Source organism: Electrophorus electricus, chromosome 21 (genome assembly GCF_041902795.1).
Source record: "Electrophorus electricus isolate QZ-2024a chromosome 21, ASM4190279v1, whole genome shotgun sequence".
Taxonomy (NCBI): domain Eukaryota; kingdom Metazoa; phylum Chordata; class Actinopteri; order Gymnotiformes; family Gymnotidae; genus Electrophorus; species Electrophorus electricus.
In genome coordinates this window covers 14980001-15004386 of record NC_137517.1, presented here as the reverse complement: position 1 = coordinate 15004386, position 24386 = coordinate 14980001, and the positions used below count along the sequence as shown (strand labels likewise).

General features: G+C 47.1%; 1 protein-coding gene across 5 annotated transcripts in view; it reads left to right on the top strand.

The window, feature by feature from the left end:
* znf462 (zinc finger protein 462) overlaps positions 1-24386 on the top strand; it is a 47348-nt gene that overhangs the window by 14211 nt on the left and 8751 nt on the right. For 4 of the 5 annotated variants that reach the window (XM_081704826.1, XM_081704828.1, XM_081704827.1 and 1 more), the window contains exons 2-6: positions 11108-11361; positions 11587-16925; positions 17598-17732; positions 21419-21732; positions 23256-23374. In XM_081704826.1, coding sequence (XP_081560952.1) covers positions 11139-11361; positions 11587-16925; positions 17598-17732; positions 21419-21732; positions 23256-23374 — 6130 coding nt within the window. In that variant the 5' untranslated portion in view covers positions 11108-11138. The remainder of the gene's footprint in view (positions 1-11107; positions 11362-11586; positions 16926-17597; positions 17733-21418; positions 21733-23255; positions 23375-24386) is intronic. The other variant, XM_081704830.1, reaches the window with a different exon arrangement.

The following is a 24386-nucleotide window of genomic DNA, read 5'->3' as shown; positions in this document are numbered from 1 at the left end:
TCTCCAAGTTTACAAATAACACACTTTTTGTTCCGATCAGTATTCTTATTTCAAACCTGTTTTCTTTTAGAGTAACATTTCAAAATAAACATTCATTATTTGTTAGCAGAAGAAAACAGAAACTGAAGAATGCACCTTGTACTAGTATTAAGCCCCTCCGGTCTAGTACTTGGTAGAAGTGGCTCGTGCTGCAGTAACAGCTGTAAGTGTGTGTGGGGTACATTTCTACCAGCTTTACACACTGTTTGGGAACGATTCTTCCTCTCACATTTGCTTCAGGTTGGTTGGATGATGCCTGTAATCTGCAGTTTTCAAATAGTGCCTGAGATTCTTGAATGGATTGAGATCTGGACTTTGACTTGGCCACTGTAGAACATTAATCTATTTGTAGTTCAGCCATTCCTGTGTTGCTTTGGCCTTGCGCTTGAGATGACTGTCCTGCTGAAATGTAGAGGTCCTCCCCTGCTTTAGTGCTGTAGCAGACTGAAGCAGGTTGCAGGGTCTCCCTGTATTTTACTCCATCCATCCATCCATCCATGCATCCATTTTTGTTAATAAGATGCCCAGTCCCTGCTGAGGAGAAGCATCTCCACAACATGGTGCTGCCACCCCCACACTTCACTGTTGGTGTTTGTTGAGGAACGGGCAGCGTTAGGTTTGCGCCTCATGTAGCATTTTGAGTTTGGTCCCAAAATCTGCATTTTTGTCTCATCTGACCTCAGAACCTTATTCCACATTTTAACCGGGCCACTCTGATGCTGTCTGGCAAACTCCAGATGTGCTTTGACACAGTTCCTCCAGTAACGGATTCTTTCTAGCCCCCCTCCCATGCAGGCCGGTTGTATTCAGAGCTCTCGATGTGGTTTCCTGGTGCACCTTTGCTGGCGTCTCAGCCACCGAACGCTGGAGCTCCTTCAGAGTGACTATTGGCCTCTGTGGCTTCCCTCACGAGTGCCCTTCTGCCTCTGGAGCTGGGGTTTCAGGGACAGCCTGGTCTAGACAGCGCCAGGGTGGTGGTATAATACACTATATTGCCAAAAGTATTCGCTTGTCTGCCTTCTCACGCATATGAGCTTGAGTGACATCCAAATCTTAATCCATAGGGTGTAATATGATGTCGGCCCACCCTTTGCAGCTATAACAGCTTCAACTCTTCTGGGAAGGCTTTCCACAAGGTTTATTTTTAACCATTCTTCCAGAAGCACATTTGTGAGTTCAGACACTGATGTTGGATGAGAAGGCTTGGCTTGCAGTCTCTGCTCTAATTTATCCCAAAGGTGTTCTATTGGGTTTAGGTCAGGACTCTATGCAGGCCAGTCAAGTTCTTCCACACCAAACTCACTCATCCATGTCTTTATGGACCTTGCTTTGTGCACTGGTGCACAGTCATGTTGGAAAAGGAAGGGGCCATCCCCAAACTGTTCCCACAAAGTTGGGAGCATGAAATTGTCCAAAATCTCTTGGTATGCTGAAGCATTAACAGTTCCTTTCACTGGAACTAAGGGGCTGAGCCCAACTCCTGAAAAACAACCCCACACCATAGTCCCCCCCCCCCCCAACCAAACTTTACACTTGGCACAGTGCAGACAGACAAGTACTGTTCTCCTGGCAACCGCCAAACCCAGACTCGTCCAACGGACTGCCAGATGGAGAAGCGTAATTCATCACTCTAGAGCACACGTCTCCACTGCTTTAGAGTCCAGTGGCTGTGTGCTTTACACCACTGCATCTGACACTTTGCATTGCTTGGTGATGTAAGGCTTGGATGCAGCTGCTCGGCCTTGGAAACCCATTCCAAGAAGTTCTCAACGCACTGTTCTTGAGCTAATCTGAAGGCCACATGAAGTTTGGAGGTCTGTAACAATTGACTCTGCAGAAAGTCGGTGACCTCTGCGCACTATGTGCCTCAGCATCCGCTGACCCCGCTCTTATCATTTTCCATGGCCTACCACTTTGTGGCTGAGTTACTGTCCTTACCAATCGCTTCCACGTCGTTATAATACCACTGACAGTTGACTGTGGAATATTTAGTAGTGAGGAAATTTCACGACTGGACTTGTTGCACAGGTGGCATCCTATCGCGGTACCATGCTAGAATTCACCGAGCTCCTGAGAGCAACCTATTCTTTCACAAATGTTTGTAGAACTAGTCTGCATGCCTGGGTGCTTGGTATTATATACCTGTGGCCATGGAAGTGATTGGAACACCTGAATTCAATGATCTGCATGGGTGAGCGAATACCTTCGGTAATATAGTGTATATACATATATATGCGTGTGTGTGTGCGTGCGTGTGTTCGCCATACAGTTTGTTCATCTCTGTTTATTATTGTGTCATTCAAATAAGATGAGAGGATTTTTTATTAGGTATTAAGAATTTGTTCTAATAGTAATGCAGTTCAAGAAAGTACTATGTAGATGTGTGTGTGTGTGCGTGTGCGTATGTGTGGACGTGTGAAACCTTGTGTACTTCACTGCAATTTTGAACATCTCTGCATCTCTCATTGCAGTGCACTGCAGTTATTCACCTGGAATCTTGTTATGTAAATACATTGTATGGGTATAGATATGTATAGTAGTCCACAAGGTTTCCAGAGAAATAGGATATTTTGGATAGAGATCTTTCATCAGCTTTGTGAGTGTGTAAGGAGTGTTTCTGAAGTGAAAAGTGGAATCACTTTATTTTAGAAAAGGTAGATGTTTGAATCATAACCATTCATTGCAAGTTCTGAGAGTGTAACCTTGCTTCCATAGCAACGACTGCCAATGCAAAGGATACATCACTGATGCATTGTCCATGTGCATTAAAATGTCCCGCCACTGGAAATAACAAGTCCTTAATTCCGGTCTGAGGGTGTTCAACAACCGACCAGCAAGCCTTCTCTTGGTTTATTGACTGTACAGCTGGACACATCGCTCGCACGAAATACGATAGAAAATTCCCGCAGTGATGCATGAGGAGGAATGGGTGATTCCAACTGATCTTTTTGTGCCGGTCATTTTAGTGGCTGTGTTAATGCATGTACACGTAGCACATCTACAACAGTTGCAGGCTACAGTACCACAGCCATTTGATCAATTGTCTCACTCTTGATCATATGTTGTTTTTTCTGGTCTGTAGGAGATCAATAGAAGACCCTTAAAAAGTAAGCTTTACAAATTAATTAAGATTTATTACATTTATCTTAAGAAGGGAGGAAACTACAACGTACTGCGGTTAAAGATGTAGAGATGTTCAGAATTGCAGTGCACCACACAAGATTTCCAGAGAAACAGGAAGTTTCAGACGGGGTCCTTAATTAGCCATGCTAGCACTGTGTGTGTGTGTGTGTGTGAAGCACTTTGCTTGCACAGCTGAGGAAGGCTCACGAGCCGCATGGCCAAAGCGTATGTCTGGGCCACCGTCACACTAACGAATTCGCTGAGGAGTTAGGACAGCTGGCAGATGAGTCCAGTGTTTCATCCCTAAAATGTTTTTGCTTCCTAATATTCCTAACATGAGCACACATGGTATGGTCACATGGTATGAGGAAGTTGAATCTCCTCGTGTTTTGTTTTTTGTTTTTTGTTTTTGTTTTTTTTTAAATTCTTTTTATTTATTTATTTTGTGACATTGTCCATGACCTTTGGGGTCAGAAGAGAGAAAATGTAATTTAAATTGAAAACATCTTTTGTTTTTTGGTTGATCTTTCTAGCATGGCCACACAGAAGGCAGGTTGCATACTGGGCAGCTTTTACCAGGATAGTGTGTTTTTGTGTTCTGGTTTATGGGAAAAGGGAAAGCAGAGATGTTTTTGGACTTGTACAACAGAACAGAATAGCTTCACGATTCCTAAAACGTTTTTTTTTTTTTCTCTCATGTCAGCCTGGCCCCTATACCTTGAGAAGCCAAAACGAATCAGCTAAAACATTTGTAGCAATAGCGTGGACATCAGTTCATCCTGAAACATATGTGAAGAGGAAATGACTAGCTTAGCTAAGTGGAGGAAAAAAGACATCGGTAATTACTTTTAGAAGCGAAGGTCAATTTTCAAGATAAGTAGGAAGAGCTTTGCAGGTGTCTGTACTAACAGTGGCCAGGAACATCAAAGGATTTTAAAAACTGGGACTCATTATATCTGAACAAGGTGACTTCAGGATCATAGAACAAGTTAATTCCAGTCACTGGTTTCTAATGCTGGTGATTCAGTGCCCGTGAGACACGTGCCGGTGCTAGAGAAAGGGCCGACACTGGTCCAACTGGAAGAACCTCTGCAGACCATTAAGGTTTCACTGCCATGCATAGAGTTAGGGGTTAGGGTTAGCCTAGCATGGAGAGAGTTAGGGGTTAGGGTTAGCCTAGCATGGAGACAGTTAGGGGTTAGGGTTAGCCTAGCATGGAGACAGTTAGGGGTTAGGGTTAGCCTAGCATGGAGACAGTTAGGGGTTAGGGTTAGCCTAGCATGGAGAGAGTTAGGGTTAGCCTAGCATGGAGAGAGTTAGGGGTTAGGGTTAGCCTAGCATGGAGAGAGTTAGGGGTTAGGGTTAGCCTAGCATGGAGAGAGTTAGGGGTTAGGGTTAGCCTAGCATGGAGACAGTTAGGGGTTAGGGTTAGCCTAGCATGGAGACAGTTAGGGGTTAGGGTTAGCCTAGCATGGAGAGAGTTAGGGGTTAGGGTTAGCCTAGCATGGAGACAGTTAGGGGTTAGGGTTAGCCTAGCATGGAGAGAGTTAGGAGTTAGGGTTAGCCTAGCATGGAGAGAGTTAGGAGTTAGGGTTAGCCTAGCATGGAGAGAGTTAGGGGTTAGGGTTAGCCTAGCATGGAGACAGTTAGGGGTTAGGGTTAGCCTAGCATGGAGAGAGTTAGGGGTTAGGCTTAGCCTAGCATGGAGAGAGTTAGGAGTTAGGGTTAGCCTAGCATGGAGACAGTTAGGGGTTAGGGTTAGCCTAGCATGGAGACAGTTAGGGGTTAGGGTTAGCCTAGCATGGAGAGAGTTAGGGGTTAGGGTTAGCCTAGCATGGAGACAGTTAGGGGTTAGGGTTAGCCTAGCATGGAGAGAGTTAGGGGTTAGGGTTAGCCTAGCATGGAGACAGTTAGGAGTTAGGGTTAGCCTAGCATGGAGACAGTTAGGGGTTAGGGTTAGCCTAGCATGGAGACAGTTAGGGGTTAGGGTTAGCCTAGCATGGAGAAGACATGGACTGGCCTTGTTGTACTGGCAAGAGTTCCAGCCAGCATATCATTGCATAGTGCTGGGTATTGTCAGGTATCTCCAAATACAATATATGATGCATAACAATATAACAGTAACACTGACTGAACTATATACACATACACACACAAAAAAAAAAATACATGTAAAATAAATTTCGATACAAAGGTTCCAAAGTATTAGTACAACAATGTCAGTGAAAAACTGAATCACGCTACAATGATATATCCCAGTATCAGCACAGCTCTAGCATTGCATGTTGGTTTCAAGCAGCATAGCATCTTGCAGAGGTATGCCATTCCATTTTAACCTGAAACACGAAACATGCCTCAGAGTTGCGCACAAATTATCTGCTGAAGAGAGAGCGTGAAGGGCACCAGCACAGCAGATGGTGGCCTGCTCCCTCACCAAACTGTGAAAGCAAGGTGCAGAGCAGTTCATTTAAGGAACCCAGCAGTGGAGGCAGGTTTCCCTAGAGCAGCTGATTTAAGGAACCCAGCAGTGGAGGTGGGTTTCATAGAGCAGCCCATTTAAGGATCCCAGCAGTGGATGCAGGTTTCATAAAGCAGCAGATTTAAGACATGGCAGGTTTAATTCACCACAGTTTATATTGTAACATTTTCACGTTCAAGTATTTATATAAACGCGTACATCAAAGATGATGACGTTACATGTGTAGCTACATTTGCCATTGATGCCTAATATATCTGTTTTTGTTCGACTGAGAGCTAATCTTCTTTCTCCTGCGCTGAAGGACGATCTTGAGAATTCGGGGCACAAGCGTTATGGTGAAAAACTAGCTAAACCGGAATGCAGGGATCCTGTGTGCGCCACGGACAGAGGAATAATGCTGGTAGCACTCCTGCGCTTCAACAGACATGGACTGCAGTCTACATCCTCGGAGCGCTTTTTCTTCCCCGCGTCAGGTCGGACCTTTCACGAAAAGACGCTCCGCTCTGTCAAACGGCCGCGGTGCGCCAGCCCACACGCGCGCCGTGGCGGAGAATGTTCCGCGGGTGCGAGCGAAGCTCGGGCCGTCTCCGGCCCCTGTGGGGCCTTCTTCTGCTTGACTGCGGATGGAAGCACGGAGGCGGCGCCTCGTGGAGCTGACTGCTGTGACAAGCTGAGCACCAACACTGTGTCACCAAAGGAGGGAAGAGTGCTCGACTGCGCGTCGGACAAGTCTCTGCCGTGCGCCGAAAGTGTCGCTCACAAGAAGTTAAACCTACTTTTCCGGGCGCCGGGATCCTCTCAATCTCCACCTACTGGTTTTCCTGGTCTAGTGGTCTTCTAACTATAGACTTCACTCTTTCACAGCCTCTGATATGCTTGCATGTTTCTAGGTGTCACTCTTGTGGTCCAGCCTGCAAGCCAAAATATGTCAATGGACCAAGTCCTCAAACCTTAGGAGTTTAATATAACGCGACCCCTCATGTAATAAATGCCATCCCCCTACGGAAAGGTGTAGGGGAGACGCTCTCTCACGGCCAAGCTGGCCCTTTTTACTTTTAGTGTTTTTGGTCATAACTAAAGCATTTTATGGTTTTGAAGCAAAGGGGGGGACTACGGTCGTGTACTTCAGTTCCTGTGCCAGCAGGAACGAGGACAGTGTTTACAGGGCTTTGTTTAGCAGCGCTGGTTTTATGCGTGCATTAAAAATAATTTGATGTGGTTTTAAGGTGCCTTCTTGTGTTCTATAGTGTTTGGATGAATGTATTTATTGGTCGCGTGAATCTTACAGTAGATATGAGGATATATTTTGCATTATCTGGTAGTAGAATGTAGGTCGTCTTCATTTTTTCTTCACCGTCTGTGGTTGTGCCTGTGAACTAATCAAACCATCGATAATGCAGTGGTGAAAAGATTTTATTTATTTATTTGTGCCGCGATTTGTGAGTTGATCGGATGAATGAAAATCTCCAGCCAGATCCGGTAATCCCGGTCCGGATCTAGGGGCGTACAGGGACCCGGCCCCTCGAGGTCCCCCCTCCCCCTGTTCGTCGCTACCCTTCTCCTTCCGACCCCGGGTGTCGGCGGCAGGCAGACGGTTTGGGGTTCGGGACTAACCGTCTGTTCAGCAGCTGCTGCCGTCCCCGGCGTGTTGGAGTAGAGGGTGTGGCCGCTGGCACGGCCGGCTGATGCGGAGAGACCGGTTGGTGATTAACAAATGTCAGTAGACTTTGGAATCCAGGGGGCCGGGTCGGATGGCTGTGTCCTCTGTGTGTGGAGAGAAAGGTCTCCCAGGTGCCTGAGCTATGCAGCCAGCCTCACACAGCCCTGCTCGCTTTTGCTTTTATTCCCTCTCTCTCTCTCTCTCTCTCTCTCTCTTGTGCTGACAGTCTTTTAGTATTTCTCTTCCTCTTTCTTCATTCTTTTTTTTCACTCATCTACTTGTTTTCTATCTCTTTTTTTTTCTCATACCCACACACCTCAGTCACAATTCCACACACACCCCTCACTCACACTCACTATCTTTCACACACACATATTCATTCACTCTCTCTCTCTCTCTCTCTCTCTCTCTCTCTCACACACACACACACACACACACACACACACACACACACACACACACACACACACTGGCTCTGAGCACTGAAAAAAAGGAAGTTCAGACATGCTTTGCATTTTTAGACCTCTTGTGGAGCTTAGCTGGCAGTTCCCAAAAAATTATTTATTTTTTCCTGGTTTTGGAGAAATTAGTGTCCTCCTGACCCCAGCCATAGACTCTGATATGTATGTCTGTGTATCCCAAGATGTATGGGATATTGGTTGAAGATATAAAAGGACTAAGTCAGTCTGGCAAGAGTAAAGTTGTTTTTTTTTTTTGCTGCTGTTTTTTCCATTTCATCCTCTCTTTCTTTTTTCTTGTTTTTTTTTTTTTTGTTGTGTTTTTTTTTGCTGAGCTGAGCAGGCGTTGTGCACTGGAACAGCTCATCTGGCAGTCAGAATCCTGTCAGCAGCTCCTCCGAGTCCGGAGCTCCTCCAAGTCCGGACCGCTCGCAAGGTGGATCCTGACCGGCGGGTCCATGTTGCGCGCGGCCGCGCAGCACCTAAGCGCAGACGCTTGGCTCCTAAAATGGCTGAAGCTAAAAGGACCCACACTGCTCACTGGCTGTCAGAGCCCTGGCGAGGAGATGAAAGCTTTACAAATTTCACCCCATTAGCCTGGCACGGCACAGACGCAGCAGAGGAGGACAGCTAGCCGGCTTTGATTGTTTCATTTTCTGCCTCGCTCCTTTTGTCTGCACACGCGTGTATCTGTGTGTGTGTGTGCACCACACCATACACCCTAAAGGGTTCTCCTCATATACATGTCAAGGAGACGGGCACAGGCATAACTGGGTTCAGAGTTCCTATCCACTGCCAAAAGAGAGCAGGGTGGAGCTTTTTTTTTTTTTTTTTGGCCAGGCTGAAACCCGACCTGAAGAGACGGTGTGTGAAACAGGGCCTCCTGCAGATGTTTGCAGGGCTCGAACGCTGGTCGGCTCGTACGCTACTAGACCCAGAGGAGGCATTAGGGGTAGTGCTTATGCTTAGGTGTTGGGTGTTAGGGTTAGGTTATAGTTAGGGTTAGGGTGGGGTTAGGGTTAGGGTCAGGGTGAGGGTTGGGTTAGGTTAGAGTTAGGGTTTAGGTTAGGGTTAGGGTGGGGTCCTACTGTGCTGTAGGTGACAATTTACGTTTGTCTGTTTCAGCCTGTTCAGTATTTTGGCTGCTGCTTGTTGTTTCATGCGGTGTATTAGCACAGTGATCAAAAGCATCTAATACTTAACACAACTAGAGTAATTCCTGTCTGCTGGCGTGTTTGAAAGCATACCGTGAGCCTATACTATTTCCGTCGCATTCCCTAAGCGATACATTTCTTTTGGCCTTGCTGTGTAGCAGTTCAAAGCCTTGGCTTGTATGAAGTCTTCATAATCAAAGTCCTTGTGTCCTTGTGCCTGACTGAGTGTTTACACTCCTGTTTATCAGTCCAAGGGCTCAAGCTTAGTGGATGTAGTCATTCAATTTGCCTTTAAGAGTAAGAGGAAGGTTTTGTTTTTTTTTTCCTCCTTTGGAGATGGGGGTCAGAATGGTTCAATGTTGTTTGTTTTAACAGATTTCAAGGCCCTCCGAGGAACAGAGAACGTTTGCTCAATGCTAAATAAGTGTAATTTTCATTGACATTGGTGCTTTTTATACTTTCTTGGTGGAACTTGCAGAAACCACCAACTCTGCATGCCCAGTTATATTATCCTGCCAAGGCTAACGGATAACACAGAACTCTGCAAATTTCCAAAGAGCCAGTGCCTGCAGTGTAGTCGCTTAGTTCTCAGTGAGCGCATGCAGAATATTCATGTCCTAATCCAAGCATATGCAGAATATTCCTGTGCTAACCCTAGCCTATACAAAATATTCCCGTCCTAACCCTAGCGTATGCAGAATATTCCCGTCCTAACCCTAGCGTATGCAGAATATTCCCGTTCTAACCCTAGCGTATGCAGAATATTCCTGTCCTAACCCTAGCCTATACAGAATATTCCCATCCTAACCCTAGCGTATGCAGAATATTCCCGTCCTAACCCTAGCGTATGCAGAATATTTCCGTTCTAACCCTAGCGTATGCAGAATATTCCTGACCTTGCTCCTCAGAAGCATCAGAAGGACCCCACATCTGAACTCAGCACTGTACACCAGCTGCTTTGCAGACTGCTAGATTATTCCTGGAGGCGTGTGTGTGTGTATGTATGTATGTGTGTGTATGTGTGTATGTATGTATGTATGTGTGTGTATGTGTGTGTGTGTGTGTGTGTGTGTGTGTGTGTGTGTATGTATGTATGTATGTGTGTGTATGTGTGTGTGTGTGTGTGTGTGTGTGTGTGTGTGTGTGTGTGTGTGTGTATGTATGTGTGTGTATGTATGTGTGTGTGTGTATATGTGTGTATGTGTGTGTGTGTGTATGTGTGTGTGTATAATATATATATATGTATGTATGTATGTATGTATGTATAATTTCTTTCCCCTCCTCAATATTTTTACATATGTACATCATAATTAGCCCTAGACTTTCATAGACTGGTCTTCTTTAGTTTAGTAGATTTAATCGTTTCAGTACTATCTGAAGCAGGAATAGAACGAAGGACACTTACACATGTGCTTTTTGTGTCATTCTTAAGTATCATATGGAAGAATGCGTACGTACCAGGCATTGTCTGTGTAGCTTCTCCCTGCTGAAAGTTGGTGGTTGTCACATATTTGTTAGGAGCAGTCTCCTCTGAAACCAATTGCTTTAGGGACAGACCTGCATTATATGTGTCATTTGTGTCCCTGCAATACGAATCTGTGCAGAAAAAGTGGCAGCCGTCCATATTTTAATGAAAAAAAAACCATCGCTCCGAAAGACGGAGACAGATGGACATAATGACACGCCGTAAGGCTGATAATGAGTCTTTGCTGCTGGACATTGATTAGTGGTGCAACTAGAGGCTGAGGGGGCATGAGGCATAATGATGCCACCTCCGGATAATGGCCCCATAATCCTTTCTGCTTGCCTGGCAGTTTCAAGGACCAGGGCAGTCTTCATCCATGCCTGAATATGCTCCATCTTGTTTCAGAACGGCATGATGCAATCTGCTTGAACTGTCTGATGTAAATACCGAGACACATGGGTGTTCTCTGGCTCTGGCTTATCCTGAGGTAATAAAAACAGGAAACAAAATCAAGCTGCAGTCCCTCGTCAACCATCGTTCTTGGAACAGGCTGTCCGGTCATCAAAAAAAAGTTCTTAGTCGTTGGTATTCCATACTGTTTTCTCTGGTGTATGGAGCCTTTTGACTTTTAACGTGTCAAGTCTTTAGCACGCTGACATCCGCAGCGATGCCGAAGAATGCTGGCCTCCCGTTTAAGTGGTGTGACTCTCCCTTTCTGTTCCTGCGCAGGTTTCCCTGATTTTCCAGGGTGTCCTTAGCGATGGAGGTGCTGCAGTGCGACGGCTGCGATTTCCGCGCGGACTCCTACGACGAGCTGAAGGTGCACATCCAGGATGTCCACACGGCCTTCCTGCAGCCCGCGGAGGTGGGGGACGGGTCCCCGCAGCGGTCCACGTCCAACTCCGGCAACTCTCTCAGCCACACCGAGGACGATGAGGAGGACCTCAACAGTAACGAATATGAACTCCTGCACAAGGAAGCAGGTGCCTCTAGTTGTGTCTCGGCCAAGTATGAGATCAGCGTTGGGCTGTGAAATTATTTGAATACCCATGTCATCATTCGCGGTTTTTGTCTTTGTTCTCTTTGAGCAATATGTAAATTACAGATGTTTGTCTTAATGTGGACTTTAATAGCACCCACGTAAAATATTTAGTGTGAAGACTAAATAAATGTTTGGGGTGGGTTTTTCTTCTCTATTTTTATTTCAGTCCTCAACTCCTTTGATTCAGACTCTGGGAACTTCTCCACTTCAAACCAAATGATATACAGTCCACCAGCCAACCAGTCCAGCAAGACAGCAAGCCCATTTTTCCAGTGCAAGTTCTGTGTACGCTACTTCAGATCAAAACCCCTCCTTAGTGAGCACACTAGGAAGGTCCACGGTATTGCAGGAGATGACGGTGCACTCATTGCTTCCAAGCAGTTGGGCTTCGATGTTACAGTGCATGAAGGTGTAGAGAAAGTGTACTCCTGTCAGTATTGCGCGTACAAATCTCCCCTCAGAGTCCGGATCCTGAAACATCAGAGGATGCATCACAAGGATGGCACATCGGGGCACTCAGATTCTCCCGCCGAAGCAGATGCGGGAATTCTGGACGTGGACTCGGACGCTTCGTCTTCAGAGCAGCAGTGCCAGGGCTTGCCGGATGACCATACAGAGCGGAGCGTTCTGGAATCCATGATCAAGCCTCAGTGCGGAGGCGGCTTCGACTGCGAGTGGTGCGGCTTTCAGACGACGCAAAGACAGCGGTTGTGCGATCACATCATGAAGAAGCATCGTAACATGGTTAAGATCATGGTGTCGTTACAGCAGCCCAAAGCAGAAGGAAGTGCAGGATCCTCCAAGTCGGACTCTGCTTCGTCACCAAGAAGCACCCCAACGTCCAATCTGATGCTAAATGACCTAAGTGGAAATGAAGGCTCGTCGGTGAACCCCTCTTCTGTGACAGGGCACACGTCACTGAAGTCCGCACCAGGGCTGACAGATTTTCAGTATTCCCAGATCACAAAAAAGATACCCAACGCCACTGGGTCTTCCATACTGTCGGAGAGAGTGAGCTTCGGAATGTCAGACCTCTCCAACTCGGGAGCAGACCTGGACACCAGCGTGCTAAACGATTCGAGGAGCAGCTCAGAGGACGAACTCTGTGAAATGGACGATCCCAGTTACGCCGACCCCGTGTCTGCTGATGACTCAGCTAAGATGCTCCTGTCAGAGGAGGACACCACACTTCTGGAGACGAAAGGATTTCCAATCAGAAGACATCTGAATAAGTTCCAGTGTCCCTTCTGTCCCCTTCTGACCACGCATTGGCAGAGTATCTCTCGTCACATAGAGAATGTGCACTTATCCAGTAAAACCACCCTATACAAGTGTGACCAATGTCCATTTCTTTGCACCAATCCAGTTAAACTTGGCACACACAAGGAATGTCACGGCGGGTCCTCCACTGACTGGGACCTAGCCAACGAAAGTCCAGAGGGCCAGAATGAAGACTTGGAGCCGGTGAATGGAGGTGATGGCAGTTCTAAAGTCAATGGCAAGAAATCTGCTGCTGAAGAAGACCAAAACTCTCATCACTGTTCACTCTGTGACTTTTCTTCTGCAACACCGAAAGGGTTACGCGTCCACCAGCAAAATAAGCATTCATACTCTGAGGAGATGCAGGCCACAAGTCAAGAGGGTTCATCCAATGAGCAGCAGGACTCAGAGTCTGAATCGTACGGCTCTTCAAACTTTGTGCAAAAAACTCAAACGTCAATCCTCGGATTTTCATCCAGAAAGCACCTTATTGGGAAGACGGCCAGGAAGTCTATCAATGACTTGCCCTTGGATCTGTCTCCTGTCAAGAAAAGAACAAGAATCGACGAAATTGCAAACAACCTTCAAAGCAAGATCAGCCAAAGCCAGCAGCACGAGGACGTGATTAACATAGAGGACATGGACGACGAAGAAGAGGAGAACGAAAACCATGTTGATGAGAAAAAGGAAAGAGAGAATGCTGAAATTCAAAGTCGCCGTTTCACTTATAACACACAACACCTGTACATCAGGAAATCCGCCGGCGCCCAGGCTGAGCGCGGCGTTGGCAAACGAAAGCGCAGCTTGCAAACAAAGCTAAGCTCAAGAAATGTTCCCATCCAAGTCACTGTTTCCGACGATGAGGACAACGGTTTCGGCGCCTCGGTAGAGTCTAAGGCCATTCAAGAGCAGAGCGGTCACGACAGCAGAGAGGCGTATCAGGAGAATGCCGAATACACAGAGGAACCTGGGAACCTTTTCTACTGCAAACACTGTGAGTACCAGAACAAATCGGCACGCAGTGTGAGCACTCATTACCAGCGCATGCATCCCTATATAAAATTTAGCTTTAGATACATTCTTGATCCAGAGGATCAGAGTGCCGTCTTCCGTTGTCTCGAGTGTTTCATAGAATACAACAACTTCAGTGACCTGCACCAGCACTACATGGATCATCATCCGGAAGCTAGCAACGTTCTCAACTTTAATCAGCCAGATTTGGTGTACACGTGCCGCTTCTGTTCGTACACCAGCCCGAATGTGAGGAGCCTAATGCCCCATTACCAAAGAATGCACCCTTCTGTAAAAATCAACAATGCCATGATATTCTCCAGCTACGTCGTTGATCAGCCTCAGAAGGGTGCAGCAGAGTCGCAGACACTGAGAGAAATCCTGAACTCTGGGCCCAAGAACTTCACAACCTCCACGTCCCGTTCTTCATCCAGTCCTGCACTTAAAAACCTGTGCAAGGCCCCTGACTCCAGTATGGACACTGAAGCCTTTAAGGAAACTCTTGATGGAAATGTTGTAGTTTATGACTGTGATATTTGCTCCTTCGCAAGCCCTAACATGCACTCAGTGTTGGTGCACTATCAGAAGAAGCACCCAGAACAAAAGGCCTCATACTTTCGCATTCAAAAAACGATGCGGGTCATATCCGTAGACCGAACACAACCGTCCACCAAGTCAACTTACAACCTCTCCAGTACGCCAAAGTCTTCGAATGTGGTTTTGCCCTTGGGTCTGGATGAGGAGGTTTTCTACTGCAAACACTGTGTTTACAACAATCGATCCGTGGTGGGTGTTCTTGTTCATTACCAAAAGCGACATCCAGAAATCAAGGTAACGGCAAAGTACATAAAGCACGCCCCTCCTACACCAGGGCTGATGAAGCTTATGGACGAGTTACAAATTTCTCCCCCTAAACAATTTTTGAAGCAGTTCAGCACTAACGCGGCGGAAGGGTCCGGCAATTCGCACCCGAAAGGAACAACAGACAAAGGAGAGGGTGAAATACTGTTTTTCTGTCAGCACTGCGACTACGGGAACCGCACTGTGAAAGGAGTGCTGATCCATTACCAGAAAAAGCACAGAGACGTAAAAGCAAATGCAGATCTGGTCCGGAGACATACTGCTGTAGTTCGCAGTCGGAGAGAACGGGCTCAGATGATCCCAACAGGAAGTTCCACATCCACCATGACCTCGGCGACAGACGCTGAGAAATCAAGAGCCCTTAGGTCTTTAAAATGCAGGCACTGCGTCTACACCTCTCCCTACGTGTACGCCTTGAAGAAGCATCTGAAGAAGGATCATCCCACTGTGAAGGCCACAGCCATGACCATCCTGCACTGGGCTTACCAGGACGGTGTCTTGGAGGCTGGTTATCACTGTGAGTGGTGCATCTACTCCCATGCTGAGCCTAACGGGCTGCTCATGCATTACCAAAGACGACACCCAGAGCACAACGTGGACTACGCATACATGGCCAGCAAGCTGTGGGCAGGTCCGGACACTTCCAGGCAAGGGGGCAACGGCGACATCAAGCATTACCAGTGCAGAGATTGCGCTTTTGAGGCTTGTTCCATTTGGGACATTACCAACCATTACCAGGCTGTTCACCCATGGGCTATCAAAGGCGATGAGTCTGTTCTCATCGATATCATCAAGGGAAACAACACGCCAGAGAAGCTGCTACCCCAAATGGGAAAGGGGACTGTTTCCATTTCCAGTCAATTTAGCAGTCACCAGTCTGAAGAGGCCACCATGGAGACCAGCAGGTCCGCACCTGAACGACACTCCCACTTTTCCTTCTCCACCACCTCCTCCATATCAACCAACCCCTACCAGTGCACCGTGTGCCTGTCTGAGTACAACAGCCTGCATGGGCTCTTGACCCACTATGGCAAAAAGCACCCAGGCATGAAGGTCAAGGCGGCGGACTTCGCACAGGAAGCAGACATCAACCCCAGCTCGGTTTACAAGTGCAGACACTGTCCGTATGTGAACTCGCGCATCCACGGCGTCCTCACACACTACCAGAAACGCCATCCGCTGGTCAAAGTCACTGCAGAAGACTTTGCAGATGACATCGAGCAGGTGCAAGAATTGATAACCGACGGAGACGAGCGATCCAAAAGCCAAAGGCAGGGTTACGGTGCCTACAGGTGCAAGATGTGCCCTTACACTCATGGCACGCTTGAAAAGCTGAAGGTACATTATGAGAAATATCACAATCAGTCGGCATCAGACATGTTCGCGCTGTCACACCGGCAGTCTCCCGCCAGCAGGGACGACTCTGTAGCTGAATGCAGCGTGACGGAAGTCTCCGAGGTCGACTTTGACCTCGCTCTCTCGGAATTTGCGAAGGGAGAGAAGCACGCCGTGTTCCGATGTCAGCTTTGCAAGTATTTCTGCTCCACCAGAAAGGGCATAGCCCGGCACTACCGTATCAAACACAACAATGTCCGGGCCCAGCCAGAAGGAAAAAACAACGTCTTTAAATGCGCCCTGTGCTCCTACACCAACCCCATCCGCAAAGGCCTCGCTGCTCACTATCAGAAACGGCACGATATCGATGCCTACTACACGCACTGTTTGGCCGCATCCAAGTCCGTGGGGGAGAAGCCCAATAAAGTGATGGTGCCCTTGTCGTCCGGGGAGGACGGTCCCGCACTGAGCGAGGAGCTGAGGCAGGCCGTGGAGCGCCGCAGGTGCTCTCTCTGTTCCTTCCAGGCGTTCAGCAGGAAAAGCATCGTCTCGCACTACATCAAGCGCCATCCGGGCGTGTTCCCTAAAAGGCAACACTCCAGCAAACTGGGGCGGTACTTCACCGTCATCTACCCCCGCGAACCGGAGAAACCGGCCACCGGCGAGGACGTCGAGCTGGTGGAGGTGAAATCAGAGGCCGATCAGGAGAGCGATGTGGAGTGGCTGCCGTTCAAGTGTCTCAAGTGCTTCAAGCTGTCGTTTGGCACCGCCGACCTGCTCGTTACACACTACAATGGCTACCATGGCAAAGAGCTGAAGCATGACTTTGTCACCATTCAGAGCCCGGTGGAGGATGGTGCTGAGCTCTACCAGTGTGTTCACTGTGAAATCAAGTTCCTCACGCTCCCGGAGCTCAGCGCACATCTCATGAACCATAACGAAGAATTCCAGAAGCGAGCCATGCGGCAGGAGAGGCGGAAGCAGCTCCAGAGCAGACAGAAGACTGCGGAGGCTCCAGAGAACAGGCCTGAACACAAGGTGAGCGACGTGTGCAATTAGAATGTTTTCATTTTAGTCACCGCTCGATGCACTGATTTCCAGCGGGAGGACGTTTGGTGTTAAAAAAGATTCTGTGTCTAATTTTGCTGCTTCTTAAAGGATTTTGTGGTGGAAAACATTTAGCAGTGACATTAGGGAAGCTCTCAAAAGTTGAAAGCAGGAAATGACAGTGGTAGAAGCAGTAGGAGGAAGGTGGAGGAAGCCGCTTGTCAGTTAAGGTTAAGAAAAGAACACATCACGTCTTTGAAGCTTCTACATTGGCCCAACCTTCAGCACACCTTTTTTTTGCCAGCCTACTACAAAAAACAACACAATCATGGTGGTCTCTATGTATTAACAGACAAATTCTAGAAAGAAAGAGGGGGCAATGGATGAGACTGATCAATGCCTTCCAATAAATGGCCTGCCATTTATGTCAATAAGAAATGTGGCTAAGCAGACTGTTAGATTGCAGCATACACTTATGAGTAGCTCTCTACATGACAGCATAGCTCAGATTCTCATATTCTCCCAAAAACAATTACAGCCAGTAGTCAGCAGTCGTAGTGAAAGAGTGGTAAAGACGTCCCCCCGTTGGCCCTGTTTGAGCCTGAGCACCATGTTAACATGCTAACTGGCTCGGTGCCTGCTACTTCCTTGTTTGCTCTGCAGGGGGACACCTCTGACAGAGCTCCTATTGGCTACAGATGCAACTTCTGCGTTGAGATGCACCCGACTCTTAGAGCGATCTGCAACCACCTGAGGAAGCACGTTCAGTACGGGGAAGTCAAAGAGGGCCATGTCAAGGTAATAACATCCCGTGGCTGTTAACGCGCTAAAGAAGTAAACATGCTAAAGCATGACGGGGCAGTTGCTCTGTCATTATCTTGTGGTTCAGAGTTCAACCGGAGTTTAAACCTGAGTGAACCATGTGAGTTTTTAAACTCCACTGCTGGGTCCTAGAGCACTCCGGCTTAAAGCTCACTTGTGGATTAAACTAAAATCCAACTGCTGAGTCATTTAAAAATCATACATCTGCCACCAGATGTCACTATATCTCAGGTTTAACTGAGGTTTATTTTAAAGCCACTAAAATCAGTTTTACTGAGGTTTAAGGCGAGATTTCTGTCACTAAAGTGCATTTTCAGCTCAGATCTTTATGCAGGCCTTTAGACCTCACACCATAATGTTGTGTGGACTTCATGGCATGTTTTAACTTAATGGTGTGCTGTTGAATTAAACACACCGAGGTACCATATGTACGAAGAAACTAAAATTGACCTGTGTTTAGGCAATCACTATTATTGACACTATTATTATCAAAGAGGGAAACTGTTGCTGACCCACAACTCATCACTTATTTAAAAAAAATATTTTAAGCATTTCATTCCCCGTCACCTTTTCCCCTAAGCGCGCGCGCACACACACACACACACACACACACACACACACACACACACACACACACACAAGGAAGAAAAATAAGACCCTGGCCAGGCTGTATAATTAAAAATGATTTGCGATCATTGTTAAATGGAACACATTGCCTGCGTGGTCTTCATTATGGGCTCTCGTGTGCTGTAACTCAGCCAGTTGTGCAGGTGCGCGTGACCGTGGTCCCGGTCGATAGCCACACCACACAGGACCATGCTAGCAATGCAGCTCACCCTCCGCGGGCTGGTCTGCAGTCCCAGAGCGAGGCAGAGCCGCCTTTTAAGACGCTGAAAGCCATTTCAATGCAGTGGCGCGCTTCCTCGTGACTGTTAAATCACAGCGGGGCCGTCGGCGACGTGTTGACAGGTACCAGTGCAGGGTAGCCTTGGTTACTGAGCAGCAGAGGGTTGTCTCGGTCACCGAGCAGCAGTCCACTGTAAACCCCTTCCTCGAGTCGTGCTTTAAGCTGGCTGCTGTCAAATATTTGTGCATTATGGGTCCACAATTAGCACCAGTGACATGCGCAGACTTTGTCGTTTGTATTGTTGTGTTAGTTTCGGCCTGAACCCAAATGGGCCGTTATTGTGTGCTGTGAAAATTGTGTCTTGGTATTTAAAATCAGATTTTTTTTTAAATTGGGGACATTTTAAAAAGACATATTAAGTTAATATTATGTTGACCGACAAATTAGAAAGCTTTTAAACAGTAAAATATATACTACTTATGTACTGCACTTCAGGGGAATTTTTCATGGGTATTGCTTGTTTTGACAGAGCAGTCAGGTTTAATTTAACGCACGGGTAGGTGTTAAACCTCTCGAGTTACCGGTTCAGCCACACCTATGCTAAAACGTAACTAAACTGCTGCTAATCTACTGACAGAGCAACCACCCCAAACATGTTAAAGACATAGAACACGATGAGGAAAGTCACCAAGGTGCAATCAGGGCTTCCATTTAGCCCTACTCATCGTCTAACAGGAGCCAGATTAGAATTATGATAGTTTCTAATCTAAACTGTAGTTTTGCATTGATAGTGTAGATTAGTTCAACGTTAATCTTAATCTGCCTTTATAATAGGTTAGCCATGAGCTAAATCTCAGTTAACTGACCACTTTTGGGCTCTAAATGAATTTGGGGGGGAAAAAAATTTACCCCCCAAATTCGAGATGATTTTTAAAAATAATTTCTTCATTAAATGTTACGTTTGCCACATTTAATTGGGCATGTGTAAGCCATCTTGGGCCCATTTTGGCTGGCCTGGGTCCACTTGGGTCATGTCTGGGCCGGTCTGTGCCTGTATAGGTTGGACCGGAGCAGTCCGAAGCTCCAAGCCTTCTCCCGGGGGCCGGTGTTCTGCGCGTCATGGACCCCCCTGGGCGGGCACTCCCACTCTGCTGCATTCAGGCCTCACTGGCTCTTATTTGGACGACTAAACAGCTGCAGTTCAGCTAAGCGAGATTCCTCCGGGCGGTTACAAAGGACTGAGGATATTGAGAGAGCGGGATATTGCATCAGCTCAGCTAGGTCGTGTGTGTGTGTGTGTGTGTGTGTGTGTGTGTGTGTGTGCGTGTGTGTGTGTGAGAATGTGGGTGCATGTGTGTGTCAGCACTGCAGCACCGTTACAAGAAAAATCCTTGAACTTTTAGTGAAGTTCATCGCACAATCAGGTTTAAATGTTCAAATCTCAGGAGCTTGTCCTGTAAGGTTCTGTTTACAAACTGCAAGTATAAATCGATACCTCGTTTTTGAAACATTTATTTATATTGCTATTTTATTACAAATTTAAAAGGATGCTAGTGTGGATGGAGTGAGACGTGGTTGGAGTTTGGTGTTGTATAGTTGGAGTGAGATGTGGTTGTGTGGCTGGAATGTGGTGTGGTTGGAGTGGGATGTTGTTTTTATGTTTCAGTGTGGTGTGGTTGGAGTGAGATGTGGTTGTGTGGTTGGAGTGAGATGTTCAACCTCTGCTCAAAGTCAGGCTGGCTTACCACAGATAGCAGCTTTATTTTGGGTTTTTAAATCATGGATGGCAGTCTGTGTTATGATGTTACAGAAGTTTAGATAACTTTGAATAATTCAGTCTTGTTAATTATTGCATTTTTCGTTGTATCTACTTTTCCTACATCTAGCCAGTACTTAGGCCTCTTGTCTTTGTGTAAACGTGTGTGTACAGCCCAGACTTTTCCCTGTAGAGAGCAGACCCCGCTTGTCCGCTGGCCTGCGGGAGTGCTTGGCGCCTTAGGAAGCAGGCATGGACGCCAGGCATATGGGCCGCGGGAGTTGGTGCTCAGGGAGGTTCAGACTGTCGAGTCTTTAGGAGCCAATGGAAGATACTAGTAGAACATAAAGGCTAGTGGGGACAAGTTAGTGTGATCTGATATACACCACCTCACCCTATCTGATGACGGTATTATTTACGGGCAGACATATTAATGCTTTTCTGTTTTGTATCCATGTGTTTTTTGTTTTTTTTTCGTGGGTGGGCAGGATTTGCCTCTAGGTGTGTGTTTGGGTGGGTGGGGTTTCCATGTACTGTATTCATAACAGATCATTCAAAACACTCTCCCTCTGTGTCGCACCCTTTCTCTGTCTCTCTTGGTCTCTCTCGGTCTCTCTCTCCCTCACTCCTCCTCTCTGACATTCACAATGAGTTTACAGTACAGTATCTGTGTGTGTGTGTGTGTGTGTGTGTGTGTGTGTGTGGTCGTATATAAGGCTGTGAGTGTGTGTTATTTATAGAAGGCTAAAAGGTGGGGTCAGGTCAGCTTGCCGTCTCCCTCTTATTCCTGCGTCTTGTTCAGGCATAAGGGACGTGATGGTGGAGGTGAAGGGATCTTTTATCTTTATAATCAAATGCAGCCACAATTAAACCACTGCCAGCATAAGAACCCTGAAGACACACACCAGACCATCACTCTCAGTGGCCACACTGGTCTTACATATGTACTTCGCATGTGTATGTAATGAAACGTACTGAGTCAGGACCAGTCTAGCTAAAACCGCCCCTCTGTGATTCAGGTTAATTCCATGTATAACCGTAACGGTTTCCCTTTCAAAGCAGGAAGTGGAGGAGGTGCCAGTGGCCGACGCCATAGGCAACGGCAGCGTGGAGGACGCGGTTGCCGTCGACGCCGCCCACTCGGATGAGGGAGACTCCTTGCTGGTCACTGCGGAGACAGAAGATGGCGGGCCAGTGGTGTGTGGCGCGGGGCAGGAGAAAGCGGGGCATCCGTGCGGCGTGTGCGACCGCGTGTTCATGTCTATGCAGGGCTTGCGCTCCCACGAGAGGAGTCACTCGGCAACGGCGCTGATCAGCCGAGGAGACAAATACAGCTGCCAGTACTGCCAGTTCCAGTCTCCATTCAGACACAAGTAAGTGGGGAAGGGGCGGGGCTAGGGGAGGGGCGGGGCCAGGGGGAAGGGTTGGGTCACAGGTACAGTGCACTGGGTGGGCGGCTTGGAGGCCTCAGGCTGTTTGGGTTTGGAACGCGCAGGGTTTCCGGTTCAGTCATGTCGCCGTCACTCTGCTTCACAAAGAGAGTCACTCCGTCTGCGTGTTTGGCGTGTTTGATGCGTTAGGTGTGTTTGGGGTGAGGTAGCTGGCCTCGGGAAACGCTTGGCCCTTGAGAAGCATGTAGGGGCACAGCCCTTTCCAGGAGCTGCACTCTGTAAAACTTGCGAAAAAACTGAGACTGACTGACGTTATGTGCTGCTCTGCTGACTCAGTGCGGTGTGGTGTGGCGTTAACAGATGCAGGGTAGGAAGCAGGAGTATTTGTGGTTAGAAGGTGCATGTGAGTGTATCTCCATAACACCATACTGCATGTACGTGTTGAGCTCCACCTGTCTCCAAGGTTCTGGTGGTCTGACTGTCTCCAGGGATCAGTGTGGTGCAGTGGGTTACGGTGTGGATCAGGGTTCACACGCTTCTAATTTCTAGTATATCTCCAAAATGTCAACCTATATGAAAAAACTGTTCTGCTCTCTAGAAAAACAAACAAAAACAAACGATAAACAAATGTGAAAATGGATGTTGTCAGGATTAGGGTTCATCGCGGTTAGGGTTAAGGTTCATCAGGGTTAGGGTTTATTAGGGTTAGGGTTGGGGTTCATCAGGATCTGGTTAGAATTAATTAGGATTAGGGTTAGGATTCATCAATGTTAGGTTTAGCATTTCTCAGGGTTAGGGATTCTCATGGTTGGGGTTCTTAAGGACTCGCCTGTATTTACACAGGAACAGGTAGAGCACAGCTTTGGAGTGTGTGTTTGTAGTGTCACACTGCTCATTGATTCTGGAGTGTGTGTTTTGTAGTGTAATTTTTTAAGTCGATGCTGACACATTTCTTTACTTAGGGAGAGTCACATTCCAGAATCAGTGTAGCGATTGTTGACTGCGTGTCCTTTTGTGTTTTAAGAGTTAGGTTTTACTCCTATGGTTGTATCTTTCTTACTTCATGGTCATTGATTATATAAATGGTCATTGATTATATATGTACAGCACTTTAGTCGACCATGGTTGTGTTAAATGTACTATATAAATCCATTTTGCCGTTCCTTGCCTTACACTGGCCCGCACTGAGGCCTGAGGAGTTCAGGCATCCAGAGGCCTGATGGGATACCTCCTCCACCAATTTATGACGTCTCCACCTGTAGCTCATGCGGCCATGATTCATACGCTGGCACTGCTGAGCGACAGTTGAGTGCCTTCTGTTTTTCCACAAAGCTTTAACGTGCTCTCTCTCTCTCTCTCTCTCTCTCTCTCTCTCTCTCTCTCTCTCTCTCTCTCTCTCTCTTTCCGTTCTGTTTTCTCTCTGTCTCTTCCCCTCCCTTTCTGCTTTCTATCTCTGTCTGTCTCTCTCTCTCTCTCTCTCTCTCTCTCTCTCCCCGTCCCTGCAGTTTGGACAGACACGTGCAGTCTCACCACGGTCACCACAAGCCGTTCCGCTGTAAGCTCTGCCCGTTTAAGTCTGCATACCTGAGCCGTCTGAAGAGTCACCTTCACAAATCGCATGCAGGTAACGCCTACATTTTTTCGGATAGTTCAACAGTTTTTTTTTGTTGTTGTTGTTGTGTTTTTTTTTGTTTGTTTTTTTAGGTTAGGTGTGTCAGGCTTGCCTGCTTAAAACAGGTATAATGTGAATAGATCAGATAGACCATCATGGCATCATGGGCTCTCAGTGGAGAATTGACAACACACTTATTTATAATGTAACGTGCAACAAAGTGGCGAAGGTTATGGATAAATATGTATCTGAGTAATGCAGCTGTGCGTCTTTGTGCACAGCCAATGTGTGAGTGCTTTAACTGCGTTTAGTCTGGATGAAACGTTAGCTGAACCGATGTGCAAGTGTGATGAGGAGTGAATGAAAGTCGTTCTCTCACATCTGAAACAATGGAGGTGAAAAAAGTGTGTGTGTGAGTTGGGAGGAATGTCCACCACATTGCATCACTCTCCTTACATCATCAGAGGCGTGTGTGAGAGGGCACTTGCATGTGTAAGTATGTGTTTGTGTGTGTGTGTGTGTGTGTGTGTGTGTAAAGAAGTTCATTGCATACTAATGCTGGTTCATTCTGTGAAGTGGGAAGGTCATTGAAGGACACAGGAAGAAACCGCATGTTTGAGCACAGCCACCAGCAGTCCTCCATTCACCCTCCACCCTGAATCTCCATCCTCCACCCTCTGGCCAGGCACTGGGCTAGCACTGGTTTAGCGCTCTCAATGCAACCAGTGCTGAGGCACAAGAATGCAAACCCAGTATTAACATCCGAGTACTAGCAACCCAGTGCTATTTTAGTGCTAACCCAGGCCTATGCCACAAAAATGCTAACCTAGCACTTTCTTGACATAGTACTAGCACTGGACTAGTACTGGGTTATCAATGACTCTGCTGGGCTAGTATTGGGTTAGCACTGGATTAAGGCTGGGTTAACCTGGTTTAACCCTGGTTTAACCCTGGTTTAGTGCTGGGTTACCATAACCCATAGAGTTTGGTTAGCATTGGGTTAGCACTGAGGTATTGCTGGTTT